The 20,221-nt window shown below is 51.9% G+C and overlaps 1 protein-coding gene across 9 annotated transcripts in view; it reads left to right on the forward strand.

Annotated features, from left to right (window-relative positions):
• Window positions 1-20,221, forward strand: part of PPP1R12B (protein phosphatase 1 regulatory subunit 12B) — a 172,550-nt gene that overhangs the window by 106,052 nt on the left and 46,277 nt on the right. For 4 of the 9 annotated variants that reach the window (XR_014817114.1, XM_084978819.1, XM_084978820.1 and 1 more), the window contains 4 exons: window positions 1,063-1,266; window positions 3,089-3,275; window positions 3,360-3,472; window positions 4,776-4,837. Coding sequence is in view for 5 of the 9 variants with exons in the window: in XM_084978819.1 (XP_084834945.1) it covers window positions 1,063-1,266; window positions 3,089-3,275; window positions 3,360-3,472; window positions 4,776-4,837 (566 nt within the window). In the remaining 4 variants the exon portion in view is untranslated. 9 annotated transcript variants of the gene reach the window in all.

Raw genomic sequence — 20,221 nt, forward strand, 5'->3', positions numbered from 1 at the left:
CCAGGATCAGCAGATGGGTCTGATTCAGGCTCCGTTCAGGTTGCTGCTTCTGTCCTGGAGCAAGTGAGGTTGTGTGCGCCCTTTAAGAGCAGGGTCTCGGAGCTCCCTTCGAGACTTAGCAGTTAACAAATCCGACTAGGGTCCATGAGGATGTGGATTTGATCCCTGGCCTCGCTCAGTGGGTTAAGGATCCAGCGTTGCTGTGAACTATGGTGTAGGTGACAGATGCGGCTCAGATCTGGCATTGCTGTGGCCTTGTGGCTGCAGCTCTGATTCGCCCTCTAGCCTGGGAACCTCCATGTGCCACAGGTGCTGCCCTAAAAAGCAAAAAAAAAAAAAAAAGAGAGAGAGAGAGGCAGAGTGGAGTCTCTATTTCCCCAGCTCCCTGAGCCCCACTGGCCTTCAAAGTGCAGGACCCCTGGCTGGGGAGGCTGGCAGGGGGCAGAGCCGCCCCTCCTGCCCTTCTCGGTGTGGTTCTCTTTTGACGTCTTCAGTTGTAGACGATCTTTTCTGGTCTCGTCGGGTCTTTTCCAGCACTTCTTGTCAACAGTTGTCCTGTCAACCCCAGGTCCTCGGGCTCTGGGAGGAGTGATTGCAGGGTCCTCCTGCTCTGCCACCTTGGCAGCTCCCTCAGGGTTGGATTTTGCTTGTTTGCCTTTGGTTTTGGTTTTTGGTTTTGGTGGTTGTCCTAGCCTGGCTCAGTTTTCACTATTTGGAGCCTAGTTCTGCTTTCTGTGAGTAAAATTAAGTTTTTCTGGCATCCCTGGACACGCTCTGTTGGTAACCCTTTGTTCTTGGGAGGGTAGGGAGCTTCCAAGTCGTGATGCTGAGAACCAGGCTGTGGAAGCGCCAGCCTGTCTGCCGGAGCTCGAAGCGGAAACGCTAAAGGGTTATGTTTGAACTGGACCTTGTCTCAGGCCTGGGTCCTCTGCACGCCTCACACCTCAGGGGAGCCTCCTGTGGACTTGCTGCTGTTGGATCACCGTGGGCATTTCCTGGTCGCTCATCAAGAGTCACGCCTGGTTAGGGTGCAGCCCCTCTGACCTTGTCATCCCTCCCCAGGGTGTGACGCTGACGGACCTTCAGGAGGCAGAAAGGACTTTCAGCCGAGCGAGAGCAGAGCGCCAGGCGCAGGAGCAGCCTAGCCCGGAGCCTGGGCCCCCAGCGGGACTCGAGGGTGGCACCCAGAAGCACGAGCCCCCAGCAGCCCCTGCAAAGGAAGCTGGAGAGAGCCAGTCACCCTGGGGCCAGAGTACGGACGAGGAGGTGAGCGGGCCGGGGGCAGGGTGCCTAGCAGGGCGCGCTGCCTCACTGGGCAGTCACCTGCCGTCCCGCCAGGCGAGGGCGGCTCACAGAAGACGCTGTGTCCATCTTTAGTGCAGTTGAAAGACTTCACAGGACATTCATCCTTAGTCGCAGTTCTTTTCTCTAGGGGTGACATGCTTTTCCAGTCCTCTTAAGGTCGAGTCGCCTGTTAACGTGGCGTTTGTTTTAGGTGTACAGCACGCTGATTTGATGGGTGTCTGTATTGTGAGATGATCTCCAGCCTAAGTTGGGTTAACTCAGTTTAAGCATCTCTATAAAATTCTAAAACGAGAGGACAAGGTGTGGTTATTGCAAATACAAATCTAAGCCTGTGTTATTTAGTCAGGCCAGGCACTATTGTAACTATTTCTCATTGTTAAATTGTTTACTCCTCGAAACCACCCTCTGTTTAAAGATGCGGAAGTGGGTCACAGAGGCTGGCTGGCCCGGCGCTTCTCACGGCCACGAAGAGGTGAAGCAGGGGCTGCTGATGGGTGGCCTGGCCCCGCAGCTCGCTCTCCACCACGCGGACCATGTGCTCCAGGCTTCCGCAAACCCGAGAGTTTTCAAGGCACCCCTGGCCCTGTGCCACAAGGTGTCATACGGGGTGGGGCGTTTTGACTTAGGTCTCCCTTCTCAGGTGGGCTGGGGTCTAGGTTGTATTTAGGATGAACATAACTGCGCTACCCAAGGTTGTTCCACTTCCACCTTTTATCTCTGTAGTTACCAGTGCATCCCCTTCCACTCTCAGAGGTGTCCAGTTGGGATGACAAATCTTATGGTCACCATAGTTACAGGAGAAAGAAACCTTGCCCTTACTTCAAACGGCTCAGCTGCATAAACTGAGGTTCTGTTGTTTATTTTGTTTTTTGTCTCAGCTACTGTTTTTTGAGTACTTATTACTAAGCACCTAACATAGTTCTCTCGTATAACCCTCACAATCCTCTCTGAGGAAGGTGTTATTTCTGTTTTATATATGAGGAAGCTGAGGCTCAGAGACAGCGAGTCACTTATTTAAGGTCGCACAGCTCATTCATGCTGAAGTTGGAATTTGAGCCACATGCTGTCAGACTCCAAAGCTGGCTGCATTTTACTGCTTCTGTCTCTGATTTATTTTATTTTTTATTTTATTTTTTTTACCTTTTGTAACAATCCATTTATTTGCAATATTCCTAAAGTTTTACATCTGATTTATTTTAAAAAAAGATATACTACAGTCTCTGCTTTGTAGTAAGAATTTCTCTATTTCTGCATCATCAATAAACCACTTTAAAGTTTATTGTTGAGCTCTGTCTGTCTTAACTCTCAAGGGAAAAAAAATTCGAAGGGGACAGTGAGACATTTTTTAAAGTGTCCATAAGCCTAGTTATGGCATGTTGGTAGAAGGTTCAGAGATTGGGGGAATGCTCAGATTTGATCTGTTTTAACTCCTACATTCTGTTTCTTTGTCTTCCTGAGCTTTTTATTTTCCTTTGTACACCTCAGCTTTCAGGACCCCATCTTAAAAAGGCCAGCACCCTTCCTATTTTCATCCCCAAATCAAAGGAATTTTTATTAACAAGGTTGATGCTTCCTAGTGGCCTTTGATCAGTTTAGGGGTAACTTTCCCGGACGGCTGGCTGTCAACCTGACAGTCACATCAGAGCAGGAATCCAGACGCTGTTTCCCTTGTGCCTCATCGACTAAGCCCCCTGGCATAGAGGAGCCCGTTTTTAATAAAGCTGCAGTCCTCACCCTGTCATTGGACTTGACCTCTGACATCTCATCCTGTGCGTCATTCTAGCCTGTGTATCGTCGCCTGAGGGGTCCAGCTCAGCCAGACAAACCCACGAGCCCAGTGTCTTCTGCACCACAATCCTCTCTCTACACGGGTCCCCACCTGCTCCGGAAAAGTAGGTCTTCAGCCCCCGATCCTGAGAGCTCAGAGGCCACCACGGGCACTGCAGTTGCAAAGGAAATGGACAGAAATGGTATGTCGGGCTTCAGACAGTGCAGCCCTGCCAGTGCACGCGGCCAGATTCTTCAGATCCTTGCCTTCTTTTCTCTCCACCCAGAGGGCGATGAAGTGGGTGTGGACGATCAGTCCACTAACAGGCTGTCCGCTCGGGAGAGGAGGCGGCCCAAGGAGCGCCGGAGAGGCACAGGCATCAATTTCTGGACGAAGGACGTAAGTGGCTGGTCTGTGCTGCCGTCCTTTGAGTTCAAAAGAAAGAGTTCCCCGAGTGTCGTGAGTCTGCAGATTGTCAGGAAGAGGAGCAGGTGAGGAGAGACGGCCCTAGTGTGAGGAGGAGGAGGTGAGGGGAGACGGCTCCAGTGTGAGGAGGAGGAGGAGGTGAGGGGAGATGGCCCTAGTGTGAGGAGGAGGAGGAAGAGCAGGAGAGGGGAGTCAGCTCTAGTGTGAAGCTCCCCTGGCATGTTCCCCAGAGCCTGGGGCCTAGGACAGTGTCGAGCCTGGGGGGACAAGCAGCAGATCAGTGGCAAATTTCCACAGCTCTATGAACAGATGTGCCAGGTGCATCAGCTTGTCAGACATGAGCAGCACTCCCTCCCCAGTGGTCCCAGCCAGGCCCACAGCCCTCCCTCCCCAGGGGTCCCAGCAAGCCAAAGTGAGTCGGCTATACTCAGCACCCATGTAAGCAGTTGCCCACCAGCTGTTTCAGGGGCACTGCCAGGATCCCGGGAATTGCAGAATTTCATCTGACTCAGCTTACTCTTTGGAGGAAAAAAGGAACAAAAGATACAAAACAGATTAATTTTGGCTTTTAAATAAAGAGGGGGACCCCATGCTTCCTAATGACAGACGCACTCAGTTCTTTAACACACCCTCTGGTCTGGACCCTGGTCACTCAGCCTTGGTCCTGGCATTGAAAAATCAAGTGGCCAGAGTTCCCGTGATAGTGCAGTGGAAACGAATCCGACTAGTAACCATGAGGTTGCAGGTTCGATCCCTGGCCTTGCTCAGTGGGTTAAGGATCCGGCGTTGCCATGAGCTGTGGTGTAGGTAGCAGATGCGGCTCGGATCCCGCGTTGCTGTGGCTCTGGTGTAGGCCGGCGGCTACAGCTCCGATTCGACCCCTAGCCTGGGAACCTCCATATGCCGCGGGAGCGGCCCTAGAAAAGGCCAAAAGACCAAAAAAAAAAAAAAAAATCAAGTGGCCAATATCAGGTCCCCAGTTACCAGTGACTCATTTGAAGTTAGTTGAACCATAGAGTGAGACAAGCAGCGAGACAGCCATCGTCCTCTGTTAGGGACCTTTGGATGGGACCAGATGGACCCATCACTCCTGACAGAGCGAAATGAAGTCTGTCTCAAAGGAGCTGCTTCTCCAACTAGGTTCCCTTGACTTTTGACTCTGGGTGGTCCCTAAGCTGCCCGCACTCAGCCCTCCCTGCCCACACGTGTGATGGATGGGGCTTCAGGAGTGTCTGTGACCATAATTCTCTTGTTTCTTTTCCTCCTTCCTTTTCAGGATGATGAAACCGATGTCTCAGAAGAGGTGAAAAAAGCATGGGTGAGCAGCCAGCCAGTGAGGTGGTCCCTCACGGCCCAGGGTCCCTGTGGGTTCGGCCTGCTTGCGTGCGTGCAGTTGAGTTAGAAGAGGCAGGCTCTGCAGATTCGGGTGCAGGCAGAGTGAGAAGGTGGCTGTTGTGCTCAGATATGTGACAGGTGCTGGTGGCTGTACTGTCTTCTTTCTTATGTGCTGTGACAATGCCTGTGTTCTTGAAGAAGTTTCCTGAGCCTCCTGCAGGCTCTAACACAGGCACGGGGGTCTGCCTCTCTCTCTCATGCTCTTGGATTGTGTAAAGTACTTTGAAATCCTCGGAAGAAAAGTGAAGAGATGCTGTTTCTTGCGGGTGTACGTCGTCTCCGGGCTGATAAAGAGGAACACAAACATGAGAGTGTAAACACACAATCCAAAATCACTTACACTTGACTTTGAAATACAGTCTAGCACCTTGGCTCTTGTGTAACTCACATCCCTTAAGGCTTCAGCCAGCTCTTCCCTGCAGTAGAAGCCCGACCCAGACTCCTGCTAATCCCAGGTTCTTACAAGCTACCCACGGGTGATAGGAAGTTAGTGCTTTTTTTTCTTGTCTTTTTAGAGCTGCACCTATGGCACATGGAGGTTCCCAGGCTAAGAGTTGAATCATAGCTACAGCTGCCAGCCTACACCACAGCCACATAAACACCAGATCTGAGCCGCATCTGCGACCTATACCACAGCTCCACCACAGCTCGTGGCAACACCGGATCCCCAGCCCACTGATCGGGGCCAGGGATCAAACCCACAACCTCATGGATACTAGTTGAGTTCATTTCTGCTGCACCACGATGGGCGTTCCCGTGCTTTTCTTACTGGTACCATTTTTCAGAAAGGATGGGGTTTAGTTTTAACCAAGTGAGTGGAAACTACATGTACATTTCTAGTGGAAATAGTCTTCAAAGGTGGCCTTTTTTCTACCCTGTAGTTATGTGAAAATATATTCTCAGAATATATTTAATAACCCAGTGAAAAATCAATAGCGAATTCATTTTTGGCAGAGGAAGTAGAAATACCGTATCACGTCCTTGGCCTGTCTATTGTTTTGGCCAAGATCCGAACAGTAGGTAGTGGCCTCCAGAAAGCAGTGCCTACGGGGAAGCTGGGCTGCTTCCAGGGAGGAGCTGAGGGGGCAGACGCCACACTGGCTGCCCTTGGGCTGGGGTGCAGGCAGCCGTGACTCCGTCCATCGGGGGCTTGGGAAGGCTTTTGGGGACAGAGATCCTGATAGGAGGAGAGTCACCGCGGAGGTCACAGAACACGTCTGAGTGATGGGAGCAGAGCAGTGACGTGGACATGGCCCACGGGGGGCGCCAGGGCGTCCTGACACCCACTGAGAGTCTGGCCGTGCCTCAGCTCTGGTGTCGAGGGGCCCCAGTGTGGTGCTGCCCAGAAGTTCGTCTCAGGACCGGGACTTGACTTGATTGGGGAGGAAACCAGACTGTTGACGTCGTGGCCAGACCGAAAGCTGCTCCCTCATCCAGTTGTTTGAGGCACCTGCTAGTCCTCACTGTCGGTAGCCAACTCCAGCGTCAGTCCAGAGAGCAGAGCGTGCCGGTTGCTAACTGGTAGCTGAGTGTGTGTGCTGAGCCTGCGCTCTGGGCACGCTCCAGGCACACTGGCGCCATCTCCACCCCGCGATGCCCAAGGACAGTGGCTTGAGCCAGCATGGGCAAGGCACCCCCTCCAGGAAGGCTTCCTGTCTCCAGGTCAGGTCAGACGCACCTGCTTCTCTCCCTGAGCACCTTCTAACACCAGTAGGCCTGACACCCTGAGCCGCATGGGCGCACAGAACAATAGGCCTGGTCACTGCAGTCCTGCTACGGGCAGTCGGGAGCGTGTTGTGGCCACTCCCCGTCTCCACGCACTCCATCGGCAGCAGAGACAAGCCAGCCCAGGCAGGCCACTCGCTTAGCCATCAGCACGCATGCCGCTGAAGCCACAGCCATTTTCTCTTGTTGGCTTTGGTGCAGTGGAACCATCTGCTCTTGAGGTCATGACGCCTCCCTTGTCAGTCTTAGCCTGCTCCTTAGGAAAGTGAACTCTCCCCAAGACTCTGATGTCTGCTTTTTCGTTGCAATAGAGCTCACCGTCAGCACACTGCACAGATCTTAAGTACCATCCAGTGAGTTCTAACCACCACTCGAGGGAGAGGCGAGCTCGTCCATCACCTTGACCGGCTCCCTCATCCCCGCCTGCTCTGAGAGGCAGCCACGCTTCTCATCTGTGCCACCGTGGCCTCCTGTTGCCTGGTCGAGAACTTGGCATGTGTGGAGTCCTGCAGTGCTAACATTTCATTTTACGGGTGGAAAGGAAGCTTCAGTGGTTAGTATCTCTGCCCTGTAAACCCAGTCAGGGTTGGAACTAATAACTCCAAAAGAAGGTTCTGCAGCCTCGCCCAGGTACCACAACAGCACCACGATTAAGAAAATATTTTCTTCTTCGGCCTAATCCCTGTCGACAGCATCAGAAGCTGTCTGTATCTGTGTGCGTAAGGAAACCATAGCGAACATTTGTGTCCAGGCAAGAATTGTGCCCAGGAATGGCCCTTGCTTTACTTAGGTGAAGGAGGACAGACCAGGCATGCGTTTCTGAGGGGCTGACACCAAGGGGTGCTCAGAAGGCGGGGACTTTGCTGAGGCCCAGGAGAGTGCGCGGTTTTGGTCAGAACCCATCCCCACCATAAGTCCGTGAACCAGTGAGACCCACCACCAGTGGGCTCAGGCCTCAGCGCCTCCTTAGCAGAGGTGCTCAGGGCAGCCCTGCTTGGTCATGCACATTAGGGGCGAGCCATCTGCAGAAGCCCATCATAGCCTTCATCTTGCCAGCGGAAGAGACCGAGTCCGGATCCCGTGAGGAAGGAAGTTATTCTCGAAAGAGGTGCTGGTTGCCTTTACGGTCCAAAGCGAGCAGGGTGTTTGCTCTGGAGGCAGCTGAAGCTGCGGGCAGTGATGCCTCCGGGCTCTTTTCATCTTCTTTTCCCTGCCTCTTTGGCCCACCTGCCTTGTACTTAACACTGCGTTTTAGCCACTACATTCTTGTTTCCCCCCATTTACTCCTCCCCATTTACTCCTCGAGAGCCAACTTTCCAAGCCAGTTCTGTTGCATAATTGAGTTTGTCGCTAGAGGGCACAAGTGGTCAAAAGAAAAGATGTTGGTACACACAGAATGGTGCCCTAAGAAGGTGAACCGGAGACAGATCACTTTCGTTTTAAAGGAATTATTGAAGAATCCAGTTCAGTGCCTGAAAGCTGCCTGCCACCCAGATTGGAGTATCTTAGAATCAGAGGGAACCTGGGGGTCGCCTGGGTGAGGAAGTTGCTGTACAGTTAAGAGAACTGGGGCCCAGACAGGTTAGGCAGCACTTGGGGACGTGGGTGCTCTCCAGGTGAGTGTCCTGGCCCTGGGTCAGGGAGCCTTCTGCTGGGCTGTGGTGGGGCCCGCCGGTTTATTATCAGGGACGCAGGTGAGGAGTTACTTCAGGTGAGGTATGGGCGGGGCCCAAGCACAGAAGTGTCTGTCCCTGTGGAGGTGGAATCCACCTTCATGGTTTTGGAGTTTTTATGGAGGCCTCCTCCCAGAGGCATAACTGGTTATTAACTCACTCTCCAGCCCCTCTCCCTTCCCCAGAAGATGGAGGGTGAGTCTGAAAGGTCCAAGCTTCTTTTTTTATTATTATTACTAAAATATGGTTAATGTACGATACTCTGTAAGTTGCAGGTGGACAGTAAAGTGATTACAATTTCTAAAGGCTGTACTCCGTTTATACTCCATTGCACAGTCTCAGCTGTATTTCCATGTTGTACAGTGTAGCCTTATCGTTTATTTTATACCTCACGCTCTGTACCTCGTGGTCCCCCACCCCTGTGTTGCCCCCTCCCCATTCTTCACCTGGTTTTTGCTGAGCAGGTTACTTGTCTGGGTGGGCTTGCAGGGGCATCTCACCTCCTTGAATAAGGAAGGCCCTGAAGGGAAGCTTGAAGGCTACTGAAAGAATCAAGAGTCAGAGGGAGGAGGGTGAGCATTTCCCTCTGACCTTGACACAGGTGGGTGCGTGTGTCTGCCAGGACCTAGGAATTCCACCCCTCAGTTAGGAGGATGCTGTTCCTCCGGGGTCCCGTGGCTTTGGGGCCGGTCGGGTGGTATCAGTGTGAGCGTCACACCCTGAGCAGGCAGTGCAGTATCCCGTCCAGAACGGGTCCCTCCAGCAGGGTTCCTCCCTGGCTGAGGAAGTTCTAATGAACAGGCGTGAAGACACCTACCGTAGGTCCCTCCCCAGTAGCCTGCTGGCAGAGAGAACTTGGTAAAGCGTTCCAAGAGGTGTATGCAATTAAATGTAAGATTTTCAAATCAAGTAAAAGATCCAAACAAATCTGCTGGCAAAGCTTGGTTTCGAACTAAGCTTCAATAGGAAATAAAACTTGCCGGGGGAGCCATGGCCCCAGAAATGTCTCTAATACCAGAAGCCGCTCAACACATTGCCTGTTGTGTCCTGCCTTCTCCTTTGTAACTGTCTTCTCATTTATTCGCTGGACAGGTACTTTTAGGTGCCTGTTGCTGTCAGGCGGTTTAGATCTGGGGGATGCAGCAGTGAACAAAAGCCTTGCTCTTGTAGTGGTGAGGTTCTAGTGAAGGAGGAGGGCAGCACATCAGATGAACGTGCACATGCCTGGTGCCTGGAAAGGTGGAATGTCACGTGGGCGGGGTGGGGCACCCTGAGCAGGTGGCTGCGGCGGCGGCAGGAGGAGCTGAGAGGACAGCACTCACCCTCGACTTGCAGGCAGTGAGCTGGGGGCCCCGAGGGTGAGCACAGATCAGAGGGGACAGACCTGGGCAGGAGCTGGCTGCCAGGCCCAGGACAGATAGTGACCTGCGTGAAAGAACATGAGAGCCCAGCTGCAGGCAGAGGGCCCTGGCTTGTGATCTGCGTGTTCGAGCAGCGCGTTGGGTTGGTGCAGAAGAGTGGTAGCGTCATGCTTAGGTCTCAAAGGGTTACCCTGCCTGCTGTTGTCAGAGCACCCTGGTGGGTGGTGGGGGGCTGGGTGGGCATTGGTCAAGAAGCTGTGCCAATAATGCAGGGCCAGAGCTTGGGACCAGGGTGATTGCAGGTAGGAAGGGGGCTGGGTTTTCATACTCAGGATGTATTTTGAAATGAGAACCAACAAGATTTCCGTCAGATTGGATTTAAGGTGAGAAAAACAGGGGGTCAAGGTTGAAAAATGGGGTCAAGCCGAAGCAGCTGGAAGGATGGAGTTTTCTTGCTGTGCGTGAGATGAAGCCTCTCAGGGCGGAGCGCTGACTCTGATGGGCAGGGAGGGCCCTGGAGTTCAGGGGGACAGTGCAGACTGGATGTCAGCAAATACACAGAGTGGATTTACAACCACGATACTGGAATTGGTCACCAAGGGAGTCAGTGTCTCAGAGAAGGGGCTGTGGACGGAGCCCTGGGTGCTGCGTCACAGAGGAGCCGAGGCGGGGTAGCACGTGCCCTGGGCACACAAGTGCAGCTCACTCTCCAAATAACCCACTGGACAGAACGCCCAGAGCAGCCACTAGTTTTGTTGCTGCCTCCCTGTTTTTTCTCCACTAGTACAGGAATGTTGATAAAGGAGCCTCGTGGTCCCAGAGCAGCGGCTGGCAGCCTCGGAGATGAAATTGCAGCCTCTCTGCAGACCTGCTTAGAGCCCGTGAAGGCCAGGGTGTCGCAAGACTGGTTTGGTTCAATGAGAGGAATTCTGTTGCTTAACCGTATCTGCAAATGATCCTTTAAGCCAACTCGGCTTTTGGTTCCCTTTGCTCTGCCTCGCTGTCCTCAGTTTTATGACATCTTTGAATAACTAGCACCCATTTCACTTAAGAAGAGGCTGTCTTTGGAAAACTTAATCCTGGACGCTCTTCATTGCCAAGCCCCGACTTAGCTCTGTGACGGTTAGAATGAGTCATAAGCCTGGTATTTTAGACCTGAAAGAAGTTTTAACCTTCTCATTTTATAGATCACAAATGAGGCCCAGAGAGACATGTACGTAGCACAGCTGTGTTCCTCGTCCAGGGCTGTGCACCACCTCAGTCCCGGCCCCGGCCTTTCCGTGTCTGTGGCATGTGGGCAGGAGCCGCGGGCGCAGCAGCGAGACCCCCAAGGCAGACGCTGCTCGGCCTCGGATGCCTTGGGCTGAGAGGCTGCAGCCTCCTCACCTGTCAGTGATAGCCTCTCCCAGGAAATAGAACGAGCTCTTGCATTTAAGTAGTCAGCGATGATTTTCCAAACCTGTAGGTTCCTAAATCTGGAAGAGAGTAAAGCTTTTGGAAGATTCTTACTGATCGTAGAATTGTGTGACTTTGAAATCAATTATGAGTTGATTCCTTAAGCATGGATTGTCTGGAGAGTCCAAAAGGACTCAGACTCCTCCAGAATGCCAGCATGTGCACCTGATGAATTTTGAGAAACAAATCTGCAAAGATTGCCGAGGTAGGAGAGAAAGGAGGCAGAGAGGAAGGAAGGAGAACCCAGCATCCCTTGTGTTGCCCGGAGCCCTTTCGACCCCTGATCCCTCCCAGCCCCCAAGCGCTTCCGAGAGCAGGCCTTCCTCCTTATGCCCCGTCACCTCCCACGCAGGCCCTCCTGTGTTTGTGCTTGTGTTTCCAGCAGTTGTAGTTTCATGGATCTTTACTCCTACAGATCCCGCTCACTTTCTTAGAGTAAATAAAACCCTTTTTCCTATTTACTCTACTTCTTCACAGCTTGGCTTCTGGCTGTTTGCTGGATCTTCTCCCCTGTCTCAAGCAGTGTTTTTCATCTCCTTACTTAATCTCGTGAGGCCCCTTTATCTGCTGGAGGGCAGCCAGCGATTTTCTGTCCACCCTCCACATGGGCAGTGTCCTCGCCAGCCTCCTTTTAGGTAGAATCCTGGGACTGTTTTGCTTTCCTCCTCTCCGCACACGACTGCCTAATATGGTAAGGTATGTCCCAGGCAGGCCCGTGCCGCCAAGCTGGACCGTGGCTGAGCTTCAGGAGGCCGTAGGTGCGCTCTCAGAGCTGTGATTTATGTAGGAAGGTGCTGCTTTTCACAGGAGTCCGTAAAGCAGCCGTGATCTTTTTTTAAAAAAGACTGCAAAGACACGATAGATTTTCCTCCCTCAGCTTCTTTAAATTTAGCCAGACAGGAGGACAAGGAAGGAGACGGAAAAGGGCCATTGGCTTGTCCCCAGAGTGAGAGAGGCTGGGAAGGCAGAGGAACTGGACGGTCCCGCTCCCGAGGGGAGAGTTAACGAGCCGTGGCCACTGGGAACAGCGACCCCCCGGGAGAGCGGGGGTGTGCCGAGACTGTGGGGAGCCGCCTCTGTCAGAGGGCCCCAGGGGTCTTCTCCAGCCAGGACCCCACCTTCGCCAGTATGGCCTCTCCTTTCACTGTGCAACTGTAGTTCTTAAAATACTGCAGAGGCTGGGATTTTCTATATATGGGTCGTGCTTGTGCCTTGCTGTAGTCAGGCTGAATAAACCATCTTAAGAACAGCATTTCTTTTGGCATCTTCCTTTTAAGGACTCTATTAATTTTAGGTCGTGCTGTTGCCAAGCAAATCTCAGTAATCAAAGCACATGTATTCCTTTGAGACCCTATGAGTTTGGACCCAGTGTCCCGTTACATCAGCGAATTCTGCTTTAGTCAGAAATCTTTTCTGAGGTAGGATAACTTGACCTTCCAGGTATCTAGGCTTTGCTCAAACATCTCATCCAAGCGAAGCAGAAGGGTTATCAGCTACTGCAGGTAGTGCAGTTAACCTCGTCACCTCTTCTTTTATTCCAATTTTGTCTGCTCCTGACCGCCTTCAAGGTATTACTTTTGCTGGTGACCTGTGACCTTGTGTGTCTTCGTTGGAGGGACACCAATGAGCTTGAAACTCTGCTGGAAGTTGTTTTTTATGATTATTAAGGTCGTGCATTTCATCATAGAAGTTACGAAGTATAGAAAAGTGTAAAGAGCGCCTCTAGAGGTGGTTGAACTTTTAGGGGGTCCCCATGCTGGCAGCGCCCTCCATGCATTTAGTGGACAGGGGCTGGGGACAAGCACTGGTCCTGCCGCTGGACTTCTGACCGTCCCCCGGGACAGCCATAAAGACCTTTCTACTATCTGCATTCAAAACCAGAGTTGGTTTTATGTATAAACTCACATCTTTTGGCAGAGGTTCTAAAAGCTCAACCGCCACATCATTTGAGGAAAGACCATAGCTTAGTTTTGCTCACCCCTACAGGAGTGCCACTTATACAATGTCATCATACGACACACAGCCCCACTTGCACGGCGTCGTCACACGGCACACTTACACACACACACACTCGGAGCCCGCAGTTGCCGTCTACCTTCGGGATGTTTCCGGGACGCTTTCAAGCCTCCGACCACTCACTTCATTGTGCCTTCTAGCATCATCGGCCCCAAACTGACACATGGAAAGACATTTCATTACAAATGATGTTCCTATTGTTTCTCCTTCATGTTTTTTAATTGATTTTTGTGATTTTTATCTTAGTTTTACATCTAAGAATTTCATTTCAAGATGGTCAAAGTCAATGGGGGATAGGAAACATTTGTTATAAAAGGGGATTTACACCACTATAAAGAACACCAAAAAAAAAAGTTATTTAAGGCATAAAAATCAAAAGAAATTATTAACATTCCGGTAAATTTCCTGCTGGTCTTTTCCCTAAGAAGTTTTGTTTTTTTGTTTGTCCCCAAGACCAACTAATGACATTCTTAAGAAAAGGATCAGTTTTCACCCTGCGTGTTCCTGGGGCCCCGTCATTACCACAACCACACTTTCATGAGCTTGTCTTCAAAGGCCTTGGGCTTAGCTTCCTAAGGAAGGAGTGGGTCTTGCTGGCTTTGCCCTGGAGAACCTCCAGGGGTAATTGTCCCCCTTCAGTGGGGGGTCTGATGGTTGCGTTGCCTTGGTTACAGGCGCCTGGGTTTCTTCTGTTGTTAGCATGGTAGGGGAGCTTTAACCATGGCTTAGGCTTAGTTAATGTCAGTGTTCTAGCCTCATGGTCGAGTAAAAAGCTTAGTGTGGGATTTGCAGCTCTTTTTCAGCAAATGAAGTGTTTATAGATTTGCCCCAGCAGGAATATTGAGCTCTAGGCACTAACAGATGTTACCTTTCAAAGTGTTCGTCTGGGAGGACTAGAGGGTCTGGTGTCTGGGGTGAAAATGTCAAAGTGAACGGTCATAACTTACCAGTCTGCATTTTCTCCCTTTTCGTTTGCAGTCCAGCAAGTTTAAGAACCAGCAGACATTTAGGGACATGCATCTATGTCATTAAAACCCTGTAACATTCTCTCCAGACCTGAGTAAGTTAGCTAAACGTTCACACAGGAGGGCCTTAACAGGGTGTGCTTTCCTTGAAGACTTTGTTCTGAGCTCATACCGTGAACTCTCCCAGTGTTATTGATGACTGAGAGGAAAGAAGGGAGGTTTTGAAAAGCCCTTCAGCAAACTCACGGCTCCAACTAAAATATCTCGTGTGGTCTTGGAGCTCATAGCTCCGGTTATGTTCCTGAAGTTTTTTTCAGGTTATAGAAGCATTTTAAGAGGAAAATAACATCTGGATATTATATAAGTAAGTTTATGCTTTGAAATGGTGCTTTACCTGGACGTCAGGGGACTTCCAGAAGCAATTCACTGGAGTTCCTTGGTCGCTCAGCGGGTTAAGGATCCAGCGTGGTCACTGCTGTGGTGCAGGTTTGATTCCTGGCCCAGGAACTTGCACATGCTGTGGGTGCAGCAAAAATAAACCAACCCCCCCCCCCCCCAAACAAAATGTGATTCAGCAAATGGCAGTCGGGGGGCTGAGTGGTACCCAGGGCTCGGGCTTCCCTCCCCCGGTGTGAGCAGCCGGGCCGCCTGCTGGCTGTTGAGGAGACCCGTGGGGGTGGGGCAGCCTGGCCTTCACCTTGGCACACAGCACACTAGGTCAGGGCTCAGCAGACTCTTTATGTAAAGGGGCTGATAAATATTTTCCACTTTGCGGGCCGTGTGGTCCTTCACCACTACTCCAGTCTGCTGTCACAGTGGGCAGGCGGCCATAGACAACAGGTCACCACCAGGAGTGACTGTGTTCCAATAAAGCTTTATTTGTAAGAGCGGCTGGTGGGCTGCACTTGAGCTGCCCTCCGCCTGCGGGCCAGGCCACAGCTAGGCGGCCTCTGCCCCAGGTCACCGATTCAGAACGTGTCTGCTGAGGTCAGCGTGACTCCAAAGCCCGTTTTTCTCCCCTCGGAGCCCTTGGGTGACTCAGCATCTCTCTGATTCTGGAGCAGCCCAGCCAGCGGTGGGCGGGGCCCTGGAAAGGCTGGTGGGTTTGGGTCCTGCTGCAGGAAGCTCCGGGCGGAGCTCCCTGAAGGAAGGCGTCAAGGCGGGGTCTCGTCCCTGTGATCTAGATGTCGCTCCTCCGTCTGATGGTCGGCTCTCCCAGTCTGTCCCTTCTCTGCCCTCCTCCTTTGAACCTGTCCCCTCCTGCCTCCTGGAGACCTGGCGTGGAAGCCAAAGTCACGGTTGGACACTTGACCCTGGAGAAATTCAGCTTTTTGTAGACAGACAGAGACCATAACTGAGTTGGCTGCTAAGGCTCACTGATTGCTGTGTGAATTCCTCGGGAGTAGACTGTGGAATTGAGTGTCTTTTTGCCTTGTTAACCTCAGTCTGCAGAATATACGCAGGAGACCTGGCGGGTGGCAGAAATGGTGAAAGCTTTGAACTGAGCTTACTTGAAAGGATAGTTAAAAGGAGTCGATTTTTAGAAAGAAGCTAAAATGCTGATTCTTCCGCAATCTTAAGGGGAGAAATGGTGAAAGCGGACAGCGTCTGCGGCAGTAAAGGCTCATGTTGGATGCTGGGGCTAATCGCGGGTGACTACCGTTGATTGTGTGCCGAGTAAACAAAGCCAGACCTGCCCTTGAGAGCACAGGTCTGCCTGATGTGTGGCCTCTTGGGAATAAAACAGTGAACTGTCGTTTGGGTACCTCAGAGCTCAGGGCGGCTTGGGCCTGACACCCAGCAGGCTGATGGAACTGGTAAAGCCTCTGTCCTCAGCTTCCTCTGACATGTCAGTGAGGATCACTGGGCTCACGTGTTCTCATTGTAGATTTTCAGGCCTCCCGCCCGTGTGCTTCTGAATTGGGAGGGATGTGGTGTGGAGGATGGAAAGCCTGGGAACCCATGCCATGAAGTCCCCAGGTGACCGTCAGCGGGCAGGGTCCGCAGACCTAGTCTTGAGGTGGATGAGTGTCATCATTAAAGAGCAGGGTTCCCGCGGCACAGAGAGCTCAGAGCCAGGCCTCCCCGCTTCCCTCCAGAGAGACACGAGACCCCCAGAGGCCGCGTTCTCTTGGTCTCTGGGACAGTCCCCTCCATGCAGGGCGTCTTCTGCTCACCCAGCAGCCCTCCTGTGTACAGGCAGCAGAGGTACATGTGGGGCAGGCAGTGCTCCCGGCCTGGCGCGTGTCCTCAGGGGTGGGAAGGGTCCTGCTAGCCACCCAGGGGGGATTCCTGCTGGGCAGTGTGCCTGGGGGTGCTGAGGGTGAGCGCCTTAGGGATGGTATTTCTTGCCAGCGGGGCTGGGTGACGTTTCTCGGGAGAAGAGCGCAGCCAGTACGGATGGGCTGCGGCCGAGTCCTAGCTTCCTCCAGGAGGCCCTCCTTCCAGTGCAGTGGAGAGACACAGACAGGCCCTGGCTCCCAGCAGGAAAAAGGAGTCGCTCTGATCTGACCCTGGGACACACGTGAACACAAGCACTCACGCGTGCTCCTCTACGCAGAGGGCAGTCAGAGCCCAGATGGAAGGCAGTGTGAACTGAAGGGGGAAAGCCAAGAAGGACAAAATTGGGCAGGACGTGGTCTTCCCAGGTGTGGCAGGGGAGCGGGCCAGGGAGCCGGGCGCTTGGGAATATGCAAGTGGGCAGAAACAGCGCTGGCTTTGGAGCCACCAAGGAGTTGGTGCTTGGTCATGGCTCTCAGCTGGTGCATAGTCCAGACTGTCTCATTTCTCTGACGTGTTTCTGCCTTTTGTGTTGAGCTTATTCGTTTATCGGATGCTTTAGAAAGAAGGCCTAATTCAGGATTAAGAAAGGTCTGCTTAAGCCACCCCAAGATTATCTGACTATAAAACTGAAGTTTTTGTAGAGGGCAGTTGTGGGAAACTGCCCTGGGTTCCAGGTTCATCAGGAATGGCTACCTAGGTAGTTCTGGTCGTGGCACAGCAGAAACAAATCCAACTAGTTTCCGTGAGGACACAGGTTTGATCCCTGGCCTCACTCAGTGGGTTGAGGATCCGGCGTTGCCGTGAGCTGTGGTGTAGGTTGCAGACGCGGCTCGGATCCCGAGTTGCTGTGGCTCTGGCGTAGGCCGGTGGCTACAGCTCCGATTCGACCCCTAGCCTGGGAACCTCCATATGCCGCAGAAGCGGCCCAAAGAAATAGCAAAAAGACAAAAAAATAAATAAATAAATAAAAAGCAAAAAACAAAAACTATAAATGAGAATGAGATGAAGTAGGATTTTTTTTCACCAACCAAAATAGGAGCTTTTGAAAAGGTAAGCATTTAGGTGAGAGTACAATGAAATGGGCCTTCTCATATCACACGTGCTGGGAACGCAACTCAAAACTTTTTCCATTCGGGAAAGCAAATTGCCAAACCATCAAAGGCCCCAAATTGATCCAGAAATGTTCATTTTTGGGAATCTGTCTCTAGGAAACAGTCCTAAATTTAAAAAGAAAGAAAGAGGAAGAAAAGAAAAGCTTTACGTACAGAGCTTTCCACCACGAGGTATATTGTATGTATGAGGCTCTGTGGACACGTCATATAGTAAACACTCGCATGCCTTTCTCGTGGGAGGTGCCTGAATCAAGCAGCCTGAGTCCACCTAGCTGTGTGCCCTAGTGGAAAAGCCGGGGACAGCCCAGTGTCCAGTGCTCTGGCAGTAGTCAGCAAGTCGGTGACTCACCCACGCACGCGGTGGGCGCCGTGACTCATAGTTGCTCTGCCGTCCCTGACAACTCACCATTTCGGGATGTTTCCTTGGAACAGCCTGGAGCACGAGGCAGCCGTTCAAAATGAGCTGCAGAGCGTGTAGGACCCTGGAGAAATGGTTACGATCCAGGTTACTGGGTGAGCTGGGTCCACAGTTCATCTCTGATACACGTGCATGTGGGGGCCCGGGGGCGGGGGGCAGCCCTGGCCAGAGACCAGCAAAGTCACCGAGGGTTAGTGGAGAGACTCGGTAGGAGTGACTGCTTTCTACTTGTCGTTATTATCTGAATTTTCTTTAATGAGCCCCTGTCACTCGTATGATTTTTTTTCCCCCAAGTGCTTTGACAGCACAGGCTTTCAGAAAGCAAAGCCTTGGCAGTGAAGTGAGCTGTTTCCCTCCCTCTGACTGTCACCTGTTTGTGCCTCATGGACAGACTGCCGGGGGACAAGGAGTCCTTGGGCACTGACCCCGCGGCGTCTGTCCACGCGCAGCGTGGGGGCAGCAAGGTGCCTTTGCTCACGTGCTGGAGTGTTATCTGAATGCTGCCTGGGACTGCCTGGCCGAGGCCGCCCCTGTGATGTGGAAAGGTTGGAGCTGCTGGTGCCTGTGCTGCAGTCAAACGGTTCATTTCGGGGCCCCAAAGCCAAAGCTCCGGGAAGCTCTGCGGGTTCCTCCTGAGTTCTCCTGCCCCCAGAACCTCTCCTCCTCCAGCACCCCCTTCTCTCCATTTCCATCCACGTGGGGTTTATCTCTGAGCGGACTCTCTAAGCGGGTGGGGTCAGCACTCTCTCCTCCTGTAATTTTGCTGCGTGCTGCTTAATTTTGTTGTCTGTACTTGGAGCTGGGATTTTGGATTTATTTTTGGTGTCTTCTCGACTTTCAAGCCAAACACGTTTGTAGCAAAGACAGCTTTGCCTTTGTTGTGTCTGGAACTTGTGTGTAGGGATTTGTTTTGGTCTGGGTTGGTTTGCTCTTTTCTGTTTAAGGCTTAGGCTATGTGTATACCTCTTGGAAGTGTCACCCAGGGACCAGGCCCAGCAGGTGTGCTTTGCAGAGTGGCGACCAGACAGAAGGCGCACAGCCTTTCGTCACTCAGCAGACTGAGGACGCGGCATATTCACCAGGTACCACACTGTTGAGGTCACACAGAGTTATTTCTGGAAGGCCCTTGAGAAACTGTTGTAGCCCAGCTCCCTTATTTTATAGATTAAAAAGCTGGGGCCCCAAAGGGGACGTGGCTTAACCTGAGTTGTGCCAGGACCTCGGGGCAGAGTGAAAACCGGCCTGTCATTCCCGGACTCCCCCCTACCCCCCGCCCCACGTCCCTCCCCCATGTTGGGAGGGTGCCTCCTGGTCAGGAGTGCTGGCCGCCCTGGCTCCTCCTGGGCTGGGGAGGGACTCTCTTCCTCTGCTCCTCCGATTCTGTTTACTGGAAATGGGGTAGTGTTTGTCACAGGGTTTACAATAGAGTCTGCTGCTGTCCCAAGTTCATTACCTTTTTGAAGTCACCTTGCTCTGCACCTCATTTTCCAATATATCTGTTATGTAGTTCAGTCCACACAACCTCCAATGATATTCCTCCACTACAGTTAATTTGAGTTTGAACTTCGTATATGTTTACTAATGTTTAGCGAGTTTAGGAGAACTGAGCTTCTATTATTGCAGAGGTAAAAAGCCTTACTATTTAAGACGCATAGTAAGGATGCCAGACTAGGGACCCTAATCCTAGCCCTCCATTCCAAAATTTAGTGATAGGTAAATATTTTTTAAGGATTTTTAAAAATGCATAGTGATACTTCAATACCAGGAAAAAAAAGTCACTTTCAACCAATAATGGCAAGAAAAGCCAATGTGGTGGGGGAGCGATGGTTGGCTGTAGGCAGTAGAAACCAAGGGTTTTTTTCGTGGAAAGCAGGCAGCAGGAATAATGCACAGTAGTCAGGACTTTTCAAGAAATGAAGGTAGGAATCCTCAGAATAGAAAACCTCAGCATGTGCAAAGCAGGATAGAAAACCCCACAACTAATGATTTCCATAGTGAAGTTGTAGGACCATTCCTGATAGAGGTACTCCGCCACAAAGTAGTCCTCAGACTGGCCTCAGAAAACAAGGTGGTACTTTCACAGTGCTGTGGGAAGACAGCTAGGAACCTGCAGTCCATACAGTGATCTATATACACAACACGTGCAAAGTAAGGGAGCTCTCACATACCGAGGCTGACCTCAAAACCCACACACCCGTGCTGATGAAAGAATTGAAGAATGTTCTTCAGCAAAAACAAGTGGACTGGAGCTCCCGCTGTGGCACAACAGGATCGGCGTCGGCTTGGGAGCGTTGGGACATGGGTTCGATCCCCAGCCCG

Source organism: Sus scrofa, chromosome 10 (assembly GCF_054392235.1).
Source record: "Sus scrofa isolate SSC_HxYL_T2T_F1_AM1 chromosome 10, Sscrofa_HxYL_maternal_Yorkshire_Landrace_v2.0, whole genome shotgun sequence".
Classification (NCBI taxonomy): domain Eukaryota; kingdom Metazoa; phylum Chordata; class Mammalia; order Artiodactyla; family Suidae; genus Sus; species Sus scrofa.